The following is a 19293-nucleotide window of genomic DNA, read 5'->3' as shown; positions in this document are numbered from 1 at the left end:
AGCAACGGACTTGAACTCATGCTTCCTTCATGCCCGAGTGTCCAAGTTGCTCCTTTACACCTGACAGGGGGGAGTTTCCCTGGTTGGATGTAGCGGGTGGAAGGAACACGTTATTCCAACCAGTTCCTTTCCCCTCCATCAGGCACCCCGGCTGGCCAGGGGGAGGCAGTTTAGAGACCAGGATTACTGCATGTTTTTTGTGAGGGTACCTACCCTAGGGGACACGGGGAGAACATGCAAACTCCACACAGAAGGGCCCTTTCGCCAACCCCGCCTCGGGTATGGGCACTGATGACGCGGAGGAGGAAACACGCCGCCAGCACCCACAGCATCCCGAGCGGGAATCGAACCCAGGACCTTCTAGCTGTGAGGCGACAGCACTACCAACTGTGCCACCGTGGCCCCGGCTCAGTCATTATGTGAACCCATGCTAGTACTTTTGTACTAGCATGGGTAGTTGCACGTACCTGAGGAAGTCCTTGAGATCAGAGCTGACAACGTTAGGAAGGTGGACTTCATTGGTGTCCTTGTGAGCCCCTCTGAGTATGTGCGGAGCTCTGGCCAACAGCAACACTCTGTGGGCCTGCAGGGCAGTGGACCCGGCGCACACTCGAACATCAGTCTCCAGCTCCTCGTGCAACAACCTGACCATCATGACATTTTATTTCACAATTAATTGTCACACAAATAAATGCAATTAACTATGTGTTTTTGTCATTGAACATTGGAACATAATAAATCTAATTTCTGTTTGACACTTATGGCCCCTACACATTGTAGGACTTTTAGAGTTGTCGGCGAGTCCTCAGATCATTATGATTTTCACACTACAGGATTATTATTATTTTTTTTTAATTGGCTGTCATATCTTTGTGGTTTTAAATAAATAATTCTGTCTCTCTGCGTCTCACACACGAGCGCGGACAGTCCGGACACACACAGCGCACGTGGTGGTCCAAATATTTGCCCTGCATTTTAATATCAACATTATTCAAGTGAGATGCGTTGGTTTTAGACTATTTAACAGCAATATTAGGCTAATATAGCTACCTATGACACCTGGATTTTCCTACGAAATAAAGGTTATAGATTATCATCTATCGATACAGACAGACAGACTTTCTATCTGTGAGCACAGCTCACATTGGCTGTCATTGGCTGTAATACAGGCCTTCTCGGGACACAGCTCCTTTCACACGCAGCGAGCAAAACCTTGGCGATCAAAGCCCGATCTTGCATCAGATCGGGGGTTTTGTCGGCGAGCGCCAAAAATATGTAATATGTAAGAAATTGTTATCTACATCTACAAGCTCACGTGTCATAGCGCAACACATTTTGTGATTGTAGAGCTATTTCTGCTATATTTTGAAAATGTATTCTTTTTTGGACATGAAAAGGATGACGATGATTATGTAAAAATAATTGCGATTAATTATTTTAAGAAAAAATGGCAAGAGGGCAAAATATCAAATTCTTAGCACAGCATCAACCTTGACAATTTAACCCCCCCCATCTCTCTCCCCATTTCCTGTCAGCCTACTGTCTCTCCCTCCATAAAAAATATAAAATAAAAGGCGAAAGCAACAAAAAACATTAATAAAAATAAACTTTAATAAATAAAGTGTACATTTCATATGAGGGAACATTCCATCACTTTCACACACTGATCATAATCCAAAACAAGCCAATGGGTGAAAGGATGTAAAGCTACAGAGTGAAGTACTGTATGTAAACAAACTCATCTGCACACAATGTTTCTAATCTAATTGTTTATTGCAATTAGATATAAATTAAGACTGTTGCAAGATCTGAGGTGTCCAACTTTGGTGAAATTGAAAGATTAATCTAATGGCCTGATTTCCTACTTCAGAGGGACTATGAGTCTGAGCACAGTCCTCGGGGCCTGTCTTCACCACCCATCATTAAATCCCATTTAAATGACTGATCTGGGTGACCCAGAAAGTGGTCGGCCTCAAGCCAACTGGACTATATGAGTTCCAACTGCTGGCGCAGCGGCCATTTCCCTCTGTAGAACTCAGGCAGGGAATGAGAATGGGGTCACCAGCAGCAAGAAAATGCCTGCGTTCCAATCCAATACGCACAGGTCCTCAACCCACTCCAGGTCCCTCGGAAATACATAGTGGGAACATCCTTGTATAGCTGGGTGTCGCTTACATTATTTATAAGGTTGTTTGGACAATCAAGTCGCATGGGAGACTTGTGGACAGTAAGGCCCCTTCTCACTGGCTCTCGGTGTGGGGTCCGACTCTGAGGAGCGCCATGCCATGGGTCTTTCAGGGGTTCTCTGTAGTTAATAAGACTATACATTTGTACACTCTCAAGAGTGAATACTGGGGACTTTAGTGTTGATTAAGGTACCAGAGAAATGGTATGCATATCAAACTGAAGGGTCCTTAAAAAGGGAGGGGGGGGGACGGGACAAGAAAAAGGTTGAGAATCATTGGTTTATCAGACATGTTCCCTTGGCCCTCGGACGGTAGCTGTTGGACATTTCAGTTATAGGCTCAAATTATTGTCAGAGTTATTGATCATGAACGGCACCTAAGATGACGAAAGTGCAACTTCCGGTTTTAAAAAGGGATTCCCAGAGGGGATGACAATTTATAGCGGATTGGAACACAGTGTAGGAAAGTCTCCTCCACTCCCTCCCTCCTCCGCACCCTTGCAACAACCTCATAACTGTGCATGGGCGAGGCATGGGAGGCGAGACTACACTGTCGCTGACCCACCAACAGATGGCACTGATGAATTACACCAACATTTTCCGGCATGATGCAGCTGAGAACTTGTGTGTCAAGCCTGCTGCTTCATAGAAGGTATATCCCATGATCCTAGTGTAAAGCAATATATAGCACATGATTCTCAGATTTATTAGTAGACGGGCAGACATGAGAAACTAAGAGGAGACAGAGAGAGAGAGAGAGTACTGTGTAAAGGTTTTAGGCACTGGGGCTGTAAAGTAGGGATGCTTCAAAAAACAAAGCCATGAAAAGGTTATCGATTAACACACAGTGCAGGAACAAAACGAAACAACCCCTAAATTAAATCAATATTAGGTGTGATGACCCTTTGCCGTTATAACAGGCACACTTGAGCAAAGAATTATTTTTGAAAAGGTAGTCTGCAGGTAGGTTGTTCCAAACGGACTCGATTATATTGTGCGGATCAAATCTTTTACAGCACTTTTACAGTTCTTCTTTTCACCAAGATATTTTTTCATGGTTTTGGCTGTTTGTGGTCATGCTGCAGAATTAAGTCTGAGCAGATGCCTCTGCAGCCTCCCTGATGGTGTTGCATGATGGAGAATAATCTGCTCAGCACTGAGGAGACCATTATTCTGACCAAACCTCCAACTCAATTTCCTGAAATGTGGCCAAGGAACCTCCACCATGGATCACTGTTAATAATAATATCTTGGGTTGTTTTTTGTCAGGTGAAACCTGACATACAACAGGCCCGTTTTTAATAGCGACCTAGTCATCAATGGGAGTCGCCCCCATGCCGCCTAAGCCAATGGGAGCCGCCAAAACGCCAGCGTTTGTTTCACCGTTTAAACTTCAGCAACCTCAGCTCTTTATTATGGCTGTTCCTCACCCAGTTTATTCCTTCTACACAGCTGTTTCTTTTTCAGCTAGTCCTTCTGGCTCAACCTACATACTGTATAACAACACACACCCCAGAAATATGACACACACACACACACACACACACACACACACACACACACACACACACACACACACACACACACACACACACACACACACACACACACACACACACACACACACACACACACACACACACACACACACACACACACACACACACACACACTCTCAAGCGCTATACAACTATGATGGTGTTTGAGCAGCTTCCATATATTAGGTGCCATCGCAATCAAATGAATGCAGATGTGGTGTAATGCATGGTAATAAAAATGACATCAGCAAACGAGAGCCCTGTGTTCCTGTGACTCACGTAGGCAAACATTAGGGACTTGGTCTGGTCAGTGGTCATAATGGCATGCACATGTGACCTGTGTTTATCACTCTGTGTAAATTGACACGGACATGACTCACGCAAGCCTGTATCTGTACCACAAGTCTGTTCGCTTTGTAAGGGATTGTTTCACCCCTGACTTTACGGGCCTAGGTAAAGTTTATCAACTGTATCTCGGTTCTGATACCTTTACTTTTTGTAAACGATACTGCGAAAAGGGTTTTCTCCACCGTTTGTGGACGGCTCAACCCCATTTCGACCCACGCAGGGATATCCTGATACCGTACGTAACCTCTCCTCGGAGCTAAGTGTAGATATGAGTTTACAAACGGAGCTATCTGTACAATAGTGTTACCTGTTCAAGTCCTCAGACAAAGCTGCTGACAGAGATCTCTTGAGCTGTGCTTTGTATCTCCGCTCCTTGGCCTGGAACGAAGCCTTGCGTTGCTCCTCTACACCACTCATGGTTTATTTGGCCGTCTACCACTGCAGGAAGGCACACATCTCACTTTAACTACGGTATCTCAATTTAGCTTATGTTATTTATTGGACTGTTGAGCTGCAGGTCAAAGGGAAGGAATGGACAAGAAGATAGCATTCATTACACATTAACACAAGCTCACACATAGGCTACATAATACTGATTCAAAGTCAGCAAGAATTCACCTTCAAAAACCTATTTAACAGCCCCCGCCTCCCCCCATCATTCTTCTCACACACCCAAACACACACTCCATCTCTCGCCTTCTCACACACACACATACACACACACACACACACACACACGCGCGCACACACACACACACACACTCGCCCCCCTTGATCAGCACAAACTACATTGCAGCATTTGCAGTTAGCATAATATGCACTCAGCTAATAACTACTGTTCTATTTACATCAGATCACAATCACAAATGTAGCCACTCACTCTCATTTTCCTCTTCTATGCGACTAGTTAACAGGCTAGCGATGGCTAGCTAGTCATCTCTCCAGTCCGTCCGTGGACTCAACACCTACCTACTACTACTATTACTATTGAAAATAAAAACGGAATGCAAGCAATACGTTGGTTATTTACAGTGGCTAATATCTCCCCGGTGCAGCAGTTGCGATAACTAATTAGCAGTTATAACTAAGTAACTGACCCATAATGGTAGTAAGAGCTGCGTTTGTGTTGACATCATTGCACGCTGTTCAGCTGCCGCCCGGCTGCCTGGCTGTAAAAATGCAGGAGACGCCAATTACGTCATCGTCGGAACGACTTGTGAACACCGCACATGCGCACTATGCCACAAAATGTATTTACTTCGTCGTACGGTCTTGCGTACGGCGGCGTCGGACCGAAAATAGCCGATCTACAAGCTCACAACGTGTCGCGGACGCTACCCTTGTGACTCTTGTAGATTGCGTATTTGTCAAGCAACGCACACACGCCTGACACACGCTCACGCTCAAGCGCATAGGTTGTCATCCCATAGCCCGGCCCCGGAGGAATTGTGCCGCTCCAATTGGTTACCTTACCTACCTAGGCTTTCCATTTCACAGCTACTCTGACTGTGACAGCCAGGCTATTACATATCAGTGATATCACATCAATATTTTTAAACAATCTTGTATAAATTTGAACAATTTAGAATATTTTTGAAACACATGGGGGTATGTATGGGGTTCCCTGACACTAAATAATTTCAGATGGGGTCTGCTGCCAAATTTGGTGTCCTTAAACATGAAAAGGTTTGAGAACCACTACCGGTATATACACACACACACGCACGCACGCACGCACTGTGGCATCAGTACAACACTCTTGTTTAAAGCAGTGTACAACACACCTCATGGGGCATTGCCTTTGACTTTATGACAAACTAGGAGTAGTAATAGACCATCTGTTGTCATGGAAAGATCAGATTGATTCAGTGTGTAAGAAAACAAAGCAAAGAATCTACTTCCTTCGCCGTCTAAGATCCTTCGTGCTAGTAGACGAATTCTTCTTTTGTTCTTCACTTCTATTATTATGAGTGTTCTTCAGTACTGTACTGTAGTACCACCTGGTATGGATGTTTGTCTGCAGCCCTAAAGTCACAACTGCTGCAACAACTGAACATTTGTTCAAAGATTGTTGGACAACCATTTCAAAAACTTTATACATCCACGTATGATAACAGCATCCTAAGGTTAGCAAGGAATATCACCTCTATACTAACCATGTGTTGTATGGAGAATATAGGTTGCTACCTTCAGGAAGGAGATATGGTGTACCAGCATACAATAACGTCAGACTAAAGAGGTCCTAATTTGTCCACCAGTCGACTTTGAGGCTTAATCAGGAGTTGTAGTAGCCATGGGCAATCTAGGCGGTGGACATTGCTCTTGTCTTCATGTCTTTATGTAATATCGGTTTGTTCTTTGTGCTATGTCAAATGTGTGTGTGTGTGTGTGTGTGTGTATATGCGTTCTGCATACTTGGCTGCTGGGTCGCAAGACAATTTTCAGTGTGAACGGAAATAAATAAAGTACTATATCATATCATACCTGGGTAGCTTACCACTTGTCACACCTGTTTACTTTGAATGTCATACCTGTACACTCACTGACTGCACCGTGGGGCAAAATGCACAGTAAAATCCACAGGGTTATTGTAACTCCAAAAGTCTACAAATTAAAATAACAAGAACAAGGTACTACCGAAGATTCACACTGATTACTTTATTTATAAAATCGCATGTTGTAGACCTGGCTCAGTGAATTCCAAAATGCAGTGTATTAGGAAGAGATACAAAAAAGTACAATATTCAACAATCACCTTTTTTGTCTATACAGGAAGATAACATTCTCTATCTGAGCAAATATAATTGAGAAAAAATACAAAAGAAAATAAATAAACCTTTTAGACAACACTACCTGATAGAGGGAGTAGGACAATGGGCTGTGCCCAAAGTACAGTAGACTGGGGTGATCCTGTGACACAACTATAGCAGACAGCACCACAGCCTATAACGCCTAATTCCAACTTGCGTCGCTCGCTGAAAAATAACACATTTTCCACACAAAAACGAAAAGAAAAAGCAAGCAAGCGACGCAGCCATACGACAAAGAAGTGTAAATTAGGCTTCTCTCAGGATGTGGCATCATGTCCTTACATCGCTAAACATTAACTCGAAAGTTAAAAGGCACCACACAATACAACTCACGAGGAAACTTCGCACACTTGTAACCAATAGACTTTAAGGCGGATGTCATGTGCAAAAAAATCATCTTGAATATGTGTCAGATGTACTATGATGTCCTCTATGATGAAGTGTGCTTTTGTTCTTTTGCTCGCCGCTGACATCTTTAAAAGAAAATACTCGAAATGTGTAAGGTTTTAAAGAATGATTGCAGTATTGTTTGTTTTCACAGGCATATTCCAGGCTTCCAGGACAGGTATGGCAACATGGGGGGAGCGCTGGGCGGCCAGGGGCAGAGCTGCTGGTGGAGGCCTTGGCACTGATTCAGTTCCTGTAGCTTTTGCGTCCCTCTCCTTCCTTGAGGAAAGTCCATATGAGGGTGTTGACGATGTCAGGCTGGTCCTGCTGCAGCCAGTGACTCGCCCCGGAGATGATGTTGAGACGGAAGTGGTTCCTGATGTACAGGCGACACGCCTCGGCCATTTCCTGCTCCAGGAAAGCATCCCTCTCGCTCCACAGCAGCAGAACCGGAGACCTGATGAAGTTTTGACTAAGGGGGAGGGAACTGTAAAAACAAAAAAAGCAATAGACATGTACTTTAGTCATCACTTTGCACAGGAGAACCCCACAATGAGTCCAAACAGCTGCCTGTAGTAAAAAAAATGTACCCAATTTAGTCACTATGCCAATTCATTCCTCCCCACAATCATGTCTGCGTTGTCACTGTTGTTGATGTAGGGCCTTCGTCTATAGGCTACTCCTCCCGCCCAACACTCCCTGCTGACAGGTGCCGTCCCAGTTTGTAGGAGTACGTGCATTCGTGCAATGACCTAGCCTGATTTCCAGGCTAGCAATGACCAGTATCACCTGCACCGCCCGGTTTCCCTCCCCAAAATATGGGCCAATTGTGTTCGCATAGACGCTGACAAAGCCTGATGCACCACAGTGGATTTGAACCCACACCCTCCGTGGTGGTGGGCAGGGACTATACACAGCACTGCGCCACCGAAACACCTCTAAGCTGTAGTAGTTTTAAAGCTGAAAACAGTCCACATGAACCCTATAGCGTCCCTATGGGGTCGATGTGTAAAGCGAGGAAAAAAGGAGCGGACCAAGTATAGCACATTTATAGCTTTTGTTGTTGCCTTCCAATAGACACGTACAGAAAATGCTTGTGGAGACACTAATTGGGAATGGGTCAGTGAAATTCCTTTTACGTAAGCAGAAAAAAGGCTGAGATAAAGTCATTGCTTAAGGAATTAAGGGGCAGCAGATGGCGAGCTCAGCCGCGCATGCTGATTTCACAAGCCAAACAAACACATGCACTGGAATTCTTCTTTTGATTTTGAAGATTGACAATGTTTATTTTCTGCCACTCACTCAAGTAAACAGATGAGTTCATCATGTCAGAGCAAAGGAAATTGTGCCTACCGGTAAATGTGATTTCACATTACTGTGACTTAGAGTTAGACAAAGACAAAAATATTCAGCCATTTTGTAACACCAGAGGGTGCAGCTGATTTGTTTGTATTGAGCGGACACAACGTTTTGGCTTCTCTGTTCTCTGGGCTGAAAAACTGCTCACATTTTAATCTCTGCATGATGCTTACAATAGCATCAGTATATGAATTAGTCATGGTGTAACACAGGGCTGCAGTTGTGGGGAAAAACTGAGGAGGGAGGGGCATTTTCTTAACCACTTCTGTCCACAATCACACATCCACACATGTGTGTAAATCTGCTATTTTCACTATTCCTAAAAAATAAAAAATATCACACTCGTGTCAAGTGGACATATTGGAGGGGTTAGCACCGCTCAAAAAAAAATTGTTTGAAAATACTTTGATACGTTAAATGACATTGTGATAATATCAAGTATGAATATCAAAAAGGAAATGCATGTATATAATTGAGTCTGACGAGAAGCAGGGATAACATCCTCACAAGCAATATAAAATTCATGTTCAGGAAGGGATATAATGTAAATTACATTCAAAACAAGAATATTAAACTAAACATTAAAAACCCATGCATGCAAAAGTCTTATGCGTAGATTAATTGGGAGTGGCAGCACAAACCCCACTACATGAAGTGTAACTTGTTTTCAGCAAACTTTGCTCTGGGTGAACTTACCTGAAGACATTCCTGTAATAGTTGAGGGCTCCCGTTAGAGCACCAGGCTGTGAGAGGGCGTAAAGGTAGGCCTCCAAGTCCTCTGCAGTTAACCACCGGCCTTTCCTCCCAATCCCTGTGCTGCGGCTGGTGAATAAGGCCTTTAGGGCCTACAGCAGGGACAGAGCAGATCACTTGGTGAGTGAGTGTGTGTGTGTGTGTGTGTGTGTGTGTGTGTGTGTGTGTGTGTGTGTGTGTGTGTGTGTGTGTGTGTGTGTGTGTGTGTGTGTGTGTGTGTGTGTGTGTGTGTGTGTGTGCGCGTGGGTGCGGCCGTGCGCCTGTGTGTTATGTGATGTGATTTCAACAAGAAGACACCCATGCAGACAAGGTAATTTGAGTCTCTAGTGTAAGGTGTGCAGTCCAAAGGACATTTTGGGAGCTCTGTGTGGTTGACCTTGACCATTACAATGAAAGCTAGGCATACCAATGCTGCTAATATTGCTGTACGGACGACAACCATGGCTATGTGTGTGTGTGTGTGTGTGTGTGTGTGTGTCTGTGTGCGTGTGTGTGTGTGTGTGTGTGTGTGTGTGTGTGTGTGTGTGTGTGTGTGTGTGTGTGTGTGTGTGTGTGTGTGTGTGTGTGTGTGTGTGTGTGTGCGTGTGTGAGTGCGGGTGCGAGTGCGTGTGTGTGTGTGTGTGTGTAAGAAACTGAGAAACAAGTGAGATGTCAGACCAGTGGTCTGTTAGAGAGAGAGTGTGAGAGAGGGAAAGGGAGAGAGGGAGGGCGGGAGAGAGGGGGAGAGAGAGCCTATTTCACGCAATAACCTGGCCAATGGCTACTGCAACCTGAATATGCTGATCCGTGGCGCCTTGTCAGCGCAATAACCCTGGCAACAAGGGACAAGCTGATAACTGCTTTTTCAGCTTGTACATGTTCCTAATCTTGGCAATAACATAAGCAATGGATTCGAAAACACAAAAATAGCAGTTACGGACATCTTCGAGTTCGAAACAAGAAACGAGGCACGAGGCAACTATAACAACTTGGCACACAAGAGGTTTTTTAACCTGGCATTTTTTCAATTACTTCAGCCAAAACATTAATGCATTTTAATGATATTTAAACATTTATGCAGAATATTAAAGATCAATTATTTTTAAACAGTGCCATACTTTAGAATGGAACAGCAAATTATCAAAAAAGAATCAAGAGATGCCGCCAGTATAGTCTTCGTAATCGGTTGATAACCCTTCTCATTTCAGCATCTGTCACAATAATGTGAACACTAAAAATAGACCGTCATACAATTATACACCAATGCACTTGCATATAACACGCATGGATGAAAACACATGTGCAAACACACAAATCATCATCATCATTTTTCGACCGTGGTCGAGATCATGGATTTCACAATGCCACGCAAAAACACGCACGCACGCACGCACGCACGCAGGCACGCACGCAGGCACGCACGCACGCACACACACACACACACACACACACACACACACACACACACACACACACACACACACACACACACAACAAGCTTGACCTTGAAATAGCTCATACGTCACAGCCCACCTTGAAATCGTTAATGGAGAGCATGAGCTCTGGGAAGCGGGGCAACTGAAAGAAAAAGAAATGACTGGACTTCAGCAGCTGGCTTGGATGACGCAGTGCATAATCTATTGAGGAGAAGAGAAGAGAAGAGAAGAGAAGAGAAGAGAAGAGAAGAGAAGAGAAGAGAAGAGAAGAGAAGAGAAGAGAAGAGAAGAGAAGAGAAGAGAAGAGAAGAGAAGAGAAGAGAAGAGAAGAGAAGAGAAGAGAAGAGAAGAGAAGAGAAGAGAAGAGAAGAGAAGAGAAGAGAAGAGAAGAGAAGAGAAGATTGAAGTTAAATAGTTTATTAATGACTACAGGGTGCATCTTTAGGCAGAGGTGCTGTGGAGTGTGATAAGTCTGCCTGTCTCTACCAGTGCAACCAGCTGTTCCTACTCCACGTTAAACCATTAGCTGTAATTACCCCTCATTTTCCCTTTAAGGAAGGAGAGGATTTACCAGATGGAGGCAAACACAGAATTGAAGTAATAATGCCCCTAATTAATGATGATTATTATGCGATAACACAGAGCCGTCCAGACCCTCTCTAATTAGCACATTTCTGTTCATAATACTTTTCTTTTTAAATAATAATTGACATTTGACACATACTATACATTTTGTGTAGTACCTGCAAACACAGAGGGGTGGGGACAATTAAGGACGATGAGCTTCGTGACCATTTCTGGGTAGTGAATGGCAAACAGCCATGCGATGGTCCCGCCCCAGTCATGGCCCACCAGGCAACATCTGTTGTAGCCTTGGAAACAAAAGCAGACCAAAAGTGTTCATTTAAATGGACCGTACCATTTGGTTATATTTGTACACTCTCAGAGTTAGACATGACATAACACTGATGATTCTACTGCGTCTGTTTATCCTGTTCCACTTTATCAATAACCATGTGAAGGCTTGGAAAATGAATGTATACATTTCGCAGCTGGATCCCTCTCTCAGGATCAGAGGCCATAAAAACACCAATCAAATGATTTGTGACACAAACTCAAATGGAGATCAAGGTCAGGGCATCAGTCTGAGAGGTTCTGATCACATTATGCCCAGCACCCATTCAACCCCCCCCCCCCCCCCCCCCTCCACCCACCCATCCCCTCGCCTGCCCGGGATGAATCATCCCAGCAAGACTTATCTAAACATTCTGATATCACATACATAAGGAGAGGGACACAAATAGCTTAGCTTGGGGGACAAAGATTGAGCCTGTTTCTATTATCAGCCTTTCAGTGTTGTGAGGGTTGTGTGCCCAGAGGGGGCATGTCAAAAGCAGAAACATGCATCCCCTTCCAGAAAATCGAACCCTGGTGAGGGGATAGGGAGGTTGAAAGGAGCATATGACAAATGGAGACATCTCAAGTATTGATTTACTAATTTGCATTCCATCGTGCCCTGTTATCAGCTAATTTCCTAAATGGCCTGTTGAAGATTCAAACAGGATCATCAACAACAACAACAACAACTAAAAACCTGTTAGTGAACACATCGACCCCTCTCCGCTACAAATCTCATAGAACACATAAGCTTCTGACGTCACCTCAGAGTATTTTGCAGGCAGCAAGTAGCCTCAAGGCTGTATCATGAGTTCCATTACAGAACAAAACTAGAAAAAGTGCCCCTCGGGGCACAGGTCTCCACCAGGGCAGGTCAGGTTGTGGCCTCCTGGTGGCGCTATAATAGGCCAATGTGAAAAGGGTGCCATTTCTTCATACGCCTTTGATGGCAATTGGATGATTTGAGGCATTTTGTTCCAAAAATGTGTTTTGCAAAAATCAACCTGTTGGTGGCGCTATAACAGGCCAATGTGAAAAGGGTGGGATATATTCCTCAGCCTAGTAAGAAATTGTGTTAAAGATTTCACGTAAATTGCATGCTGCGTTCATGATTTGAGGCTTTTGTTCAAAACGGGGCAATCTTGCAAACTTTGAAAGCCAATTATAGCCAATTAGGATGGAATATGAAATATCGGACAGATCCAACTTGAGCACATGACCATAGAGATACTGTGTAACGATTTGTGAGATTTTTGGACAGAATCTGGAGGAGTAATATCAAAAAATGTGTTTTACAAAAGTCGGCCTCCTGGTGGCGCTATAAAAGGCAGATGCGTAAAATGCAGGTAAAAGGTTTGTCCTTGGCCTCTAGGGAGTGTGCATGCAACGTTTCACGCAGATCGGTGCAGTTATAGGTTAAAATGGTGAAAAGCTGCCTCATGGTGGCGCTATAACAGGCCGTTCTGGAAAATGTGGGGCAGAGGTTCATCGTTGGCATCCAGGGAGTGTGTGTGCAAAGTTTGGCATCGACCGGGTTAACGGTGCCGGAGATTAGCTGGTAACAGACGGACGGAAGGAAGGACGGACGGACGGACACACACACACACACACGGACGGAGTGCAAAACATACTCTCTCCCCATGCCTTCGGCCTGGTGGAGACAATAACTTTGTTGCTTTCATCAAGACTGGTAGGCGTTGATGAAAATGGGACAATTTTAAAGCGTAGGCCTACACAACTGTTTCTTTTGTTGTGCTGGAGGAACTGTTGTTTGCAGACAGCCCTGCATGCCCACCACCGTGCAGGTTGTGGGTTTGAATCCACCGTGGTGCATCTAGCTTTGTCGAGCATCTATACGAACACAATTGGCCCGTGTTTGGCGGAGGGAAGCCGGGCAGGGAGGGTGATAAAGATTACTGCATGTGTCCTATACATGTAGCACCTGTCAGCAGGATGTTTTGGGCGGGAGTAGTAGGACGAAGACTATACATGCTCCCAGTGGGGGAGGATACAACAGCAGCAACGACACACATATGTGTGTGGGGAGGAACTAATTGACATAAGGACTAAATTGGGGAGAAAAAGGGGTAAAACAACAAAAGTCGTCCCCAGGTCAAAATTGGAGCCTCATGTTAATTTGAGTATGTAGTCAGCAAAGTTTGGGGGGGGGGGGGTTGGACTCCATTCTATCACAAGCTCCCATGTTCAATAAACATGAGTCGCGAAAAGCTTTACCATACTCCACCAAACCCCAGAGGCTGTCCACACACAGCGTAGGAATGAGAAACAAGTTTAAGTTGGATACAGGACATTGTGTCATGGCGCCACCAACCTCTCTATGAGAAGTAAGGCAGACGTGTGATAGAAAGAATAGAAAGTTATCCTGTGCTCCCTTACCCAGATATTCCACGATGTCCTTGATGTCAGTTACCAGGTAATCAAAGCGGTAACTTTCAGTGGACTGGGGCACATCGGACTCCCCATAGCCGCGCATGTCGATGGCCACCACACGGAATTCACTCTTAAACTCGCGAAGCTGGTGGCGCCACGAGAACCTGAAGCACACACAAACAAAATACACTAGACTTATCCCACATTGAAAAATGCTGCCAATTTGTCTGTTGAAAAGCTTTTTAGTTTTGTTACATTGTATTATGCTGTGTGTATGTCATTAGTGTTATAGTCTAGGTGTGAATCATGCAAGAATAATCTAGTTGACTCCAATCACCAAAACACAAGGGGCCCGATTTACTAAGCTGTTTACACTCATATTTTGGGTGTAAAGGAATTGACCAAACTTCCCACATTAGTAGTCTAGAATAAGGCATTCTAATGACATGCAGTAAGCTTTGGTCCCATGCATGTAGGTCTGCATCCGAGCAGACTTGAGAAAGAGCGGCCCTCTGCAAAATTCACAGACAAAAAAAGAATACTGAATCAAACTACTAATGTGGGAAGTTTGGAAGATTCCTATACACCCAAAATATGGGTGTAAACAGCTTAGTGAATTGGGCCCAAGTACTTTATATACCTCTGCTGAAAATTGGGTTAATACAAAACTACTACAATGTCAGAAGGGTATATAACTTACATTAAATCTGTTAAATCTCTTATGTATTCAAAGTAAACATAAACCAAAACAAACTTTTTAGACCAGACACTCAGCTTTCTTTCCAACTGGATGAAGGTCACCTTTGTATAATAGAAGCTGTTTCAGATTCTAATCTGCCCACTTGTGATGTGAACTGGGATGACTCTCTAATTGAAGATCTTGTCAGCTGCAGAATCTTTTTCCTCAGAACTAAAACCCCCTCCTCCTTCTTTACCCAGCAGATGAGAAGCAAGATGCAGATTCCTAACTGTGAATCTGATGACTCAGGATGAGAGCCCCACACTGACAACATCTTTGAATATAGATGAGTTTAAAAGCAAGCAAGGCTTGCCACACACGCACGCACGCACGCACGCACGCACGCACGCACGCATGCACGCACGCACGCACGCACGCACGCACGCATGCACGCACGCACGCACGCACGCACGCACGCAGGCACGCACGCACACACACACACAGTTAATAATAATAATAATTGTAGACATAGATTGAGTGATTATATCAGTATTATTCACGATAATTTAATTCTTATTTAAGTAGTAAACATTAGGCATGTATCGATATATCGTATATCGATATATAACGATATTAATCCCTGATGATTATCATCGTGAATCCCGACAATATTAATCAATTTAATAAAAAAGCCCCCTTTTTTATGGGGGCTAGTAAATTATGGTGTGTGTGATATGAAATGTGAGCTTTAATCATATTCCATCATATTCAAGTGCTTTTGGAGAGAAATGAGACAGACTCCATGCAGTCACTTGCAGTAGTAGAAGCCTGCAGAGGGGAGCTGTGTGTGTCTGTGACTGTACCCAGGTGATGGTCGTTGATGCTCATTAATACATCAAGGAAGGCAATTATGTTTCTGCACTGTCAAATAGGTCTATCCTCTATCCTACAGTAAGATGCCATCAAAGAAAGCTTTTTTTTTTACATGTTAACTCGAGCTAGGTTCTAAACAAGAAAGCATGTTTACAGTTGTTACACAGAAATTAAGTAATTTTACTTGAAAAGTAATGCTACTTTTGCAATGTAGTTAAATAAAAATTGTGAAAAAAGCTCGGGGAGGAAGATAAATCATTAAAAAAAAGATTTTTCGGTAATTTGTCTGGAAATTAATTTTGTGTTTAAAATATCGTGAAAAATCGTATCGTGATATCGTGATACGTATCGTATCGTGAGTTGAGTGTATCGTTACATGCCTAGTAAACCTATAGGTTTTAAGAATAACTCAAGTGATGGATTCATGTCTCCATGGCGTACTTTATCCCTGTGAAATACCATATATGACCAGTGAAGCAGGAAAGAAACTCTGCACTATTGTAAATTAATCTAGCTATGTCCTGTCTTCTGCAGCTCTGATAATATGCCTGAGATACGCTTACAGCACTCGACAGTCGACCACTTCCTTGGCCCCATTCCAAGAGCGTTCCCCCACCCACTCGAGGCTCGATAACAGTTCTTTCATTATACCGAGAGGAACTAGATCTTGAACGGTTTGGACCTTGTCCCCGTGGACACATTAAGTCTAGTCCAGGACTAAATGTTCTGTCAATGAAGTAATTCCCACTGGAATACATTTGTTTCTGTGTCCCAGAAACCCTATGACAGACATGTAATGATAATATTACAAGCCAGCAAACATCCTATTTGAAGGGATTATTATGAAACAAAACTGAGATATAATAAAATAAAACAAAACAAAACATAAACAGTGCAATAGTGCGATTGCTGTAACACCCAATAGCCCTCCCATGAGACACAGACTGAGTAGAGAAAAAATTGTGGCATTTTATCATGATCATTAGTGAGGACTAATTAGGCTATATGAAGATAGGTTGAAAAGTGGTGAAGTGGAGTAACTTCCGACACACACACACACACACACACACACACACACACACACACACACACACACACACACACACACACACACACACACACACACACACACACACACACACCTACCAGAACTCTGGGAATCCATGTAAAAACAGCATCAGTGGCTTTCCTCTCTCTCCAGCAGCAACATAGTGGAACCTGAGGCCAGACTCCTGGATGGGAGGCACAGAGCCATTATACCAAAACCTACACCTGGAGTCCAATTTATTTAGGTACAGAGAGCATTACAGGCAACAAAGTTCAATATGCCTATACTTTGAGTTAGGATTCGGAATCACCATCATTCCTCCAGTCCAAACCGACTCATAGAAAATAAATACTGGAATGACGCCGACGAAAATGAAAGCCTGCATAATTACCGAGGCTATATGATAATAAAGTAAGTTTATTTTACAGACGCTCTTTCTAGTTTCAGGAAGAGTTTCAGAACCAACAATGCTTAAATGTATACCACCGACAACATTATCATATCAATGACTACCTGACTGTAATCTCTCCAAAGAAAGTAATGAATTGAATGAAGCTGCTCAGACAAAAAGTTTGCTTATATAATGCTATAGGTGAATTAAGAATCAGCTTGTAAACAAGGTCGGATGTTCCTTCGCGCTCGAATGAAGTGCTTACTTTTCCACATTGAATTACATTAATGTTGAACACATTCATACGTATTGGTTACTTTGGTGGTGATTCTATAAAGCAGCATGATGCTGACATTCTGCACGATCAAACGCCACCAGGAGCTGTCCTTTCAGCACCACCTGAGCGCCGGCCAGCAGAACAATGCGCACCAAATCAACGTTTTCACTCAGTCAAAACCACTCAAAATAAACAAATGCCTCGTAAATTTCCACACTAAGCAGGCCTATTTGGCTTTCACGACACGACATGGCAAGCAAGGTGTTTCGGCATTGCATTGCTTTATCCTACGCATGCGACTGCTCTCCCACACACAGCATATAGGCTAAACACACACACAATGCATGGGCTGTTTCCTTGCACGAGACACCTTTCACTATGTCTTACCTTTATTCTAACATAACAGTGGGTTCCCAAGGACGTGTCATTTAGACAAGCCGGGGGGATTTCACGAATCCCCCACTGGAAGGTTGTTGTCGGCCTTAAAATTATGTTCCACCAAAGTTTCAGCAGGGCTACGGCGGTGCAAACAGCACAATAACCGTATATCAATGACCAATACCCCCAAACTCTGATTTTTAGCGCAAGTCTGATCATTAATAACAGCAAGTTGTGGAGCACTCTCGCCATCTTTACATTGCCGCAGGAAATCAATCCGGGATCACGTTATATCTATTGATTTATTTCCGTAAATTGCCCGTTTCTGTGGAAAATTTGCTCTGACAAGCCCGTTGTCTCGTTAACAGCGCATCTACGCACGACTGTCTGTAGGGAGGATCCCGGTGAGCGACTGAATGGAACGGTGGCAGCAGGAGCATCACGTCAGAATTCACGCTTGCGTTGTGACAGCGAAGGTTGTTCAGATGAACAGGGTGTTGACGACCGTGGGAGGCAAGTCCAAATACAAGACCCGTAATAGGCCAGTTAACCAGTTTTAGATGATTCTGTAGCCTATCTAATCCCTCACGTGGTGCGACGACTGTATCAACACTGCACTGATTTAAAAAGCTTATGGCACTTTATAATATCGCCTATACCAGACACGAATTTGTCTGCAACAAAACGGGATAAATATATTTAAGTATCCGTAGCCTATGGCTGCAGTTAAAAAAAAGAAGAAGACAAAATAAAAAGGGCTGTTGTAATTTTATGCCGACTGATAGGCTATAGCTGCTGATCTGTGAATAAATCAACAAAGCCGCATCCAACATACATTTCTAATTTTCTCGATTTAATTCTGCAGCATCGGGGCTGCATTTATATAGACACATTTAAGCCAATAGAGGGTAGGCTAATAGGTCAGGTGGGCACCAAAACTATCTGTGCACTATAAGGACAACTGGGCACCAAAACCATCTGGGCACTAGGGACAACTGGGCACCAAAACCATCTGGGCACTAGGGACATGTAGGCACCTTGACGAGTGGGCACAGTATGGAGTTGAGATAACTGGACAACTGGGCAGCAAAACCATCTCGGCACTGTAGGGACATGTGCACACCCGGGCCGGACAAGTGGGCGAATACCATGGGCACCTGGCGGACACGTGGGGCCCTGGACGAGTGGGCACCAATAGGATTCGTGTCCACAAATGATTTTGAGTGGTGCCAGCCACTCCATGTGTGTCCCTGGCTGCAGGTTCGTCTGTCCATGGCTGGGTCCGAGCACGAAAATAGCGTTTGGTTGGTTTTCACTACCAAGTGTCACTGTTGTGCAGCCTAACACACACACACACACACACACACACACTCAGGTAAAAAGTAAAGGTACCCAGTTATCTCCACCCCTAAGTGCCCACTTTTCCCTAGTGCCCAGTGATACCAAATATATCGTGCCCACCTGTCTTGTATTCCTTACATTGACCTGAATTGTTGCAATGAATTGTATACTGTATACTCCTATATATATAGGCCTATATATACACATACATACAAACTGTTGA

At 43.9% G+C, this 19293-nt stretch overlaps 2 protein-coding genes across 6 annotated transcripts in view; both read right to left on the bottom strand.

The window, feature by feature from the left end:
* Positions 1-5291, bottom strand: part of btbd8 (BTB domain containing 8) — a 30623-nt gene extending 25332 nt beyond the window's left edge. The window contains exons 1-3 of one of the 5 annotated variants that reach the window (XM_079506444.1): positions 5169-5291; positions 4379-4509; positions 468-644 (exon numbers count right to left, since the gene is read on the bottom strand). In XM_079506444.1, the coding sequence (XP_079362570.1) occupies positions 468-644; positions 4379-4488 (287 nt within the window). In that variant the 5' untranslated portion in view covers positions 4489-4509; positions 5169-5291. Of the gene's footprint in view, positions 1-467; positions 645-4378; positions 4583-4951 lie in introns of all 5 variants that reach the window. The other 4 variants (XM_079506441.1, XM_079506442.1, XM_079506445.1 and 1 more) reach the window with 4 other exon arrangements.
* A 2223-nt stretch (positions 5292-7514) lies between these two features.
* On the bottom strand, positions 7515-17981 carry ephx4 (epoxide hydrolase 4; the record flags this gene model as incomplete). The annotated part of the gene is made up of 7 exons (XM_079505353.1): positions 7515-7755; positions 9324-9472; positions 10893-10996; positions 11539-11667; positions 14090-14247; positions 16782-16867; positions 17739-17981. 7 exons carry the CDS (start codon positions 17979-17981, stop codon positions 7515-7517), a joined length of 1110 nt encoding a protein of 369 aa, XP_079361479.1.
* Between the last annotated feature and the right edge of the window lie 1312 nt (positions 17982-19293).

The sequence above is a fragment of the Electrona antarctica genome (genome assembly GCF_951216825.1).
Source record: "Electrona antarctica genome assembly, chromosome: 7".
NCBI classification, from domain to species: domain Eukaryota; kingdom Metazoa; phylum Chordata; class Actinopteri; order Myctophiformes; family Myctophidae; genus Electrona; species Electrona antarctica.
This window is presented reverse-complemented; position numbering and strand designations above follow the sequence as displayed.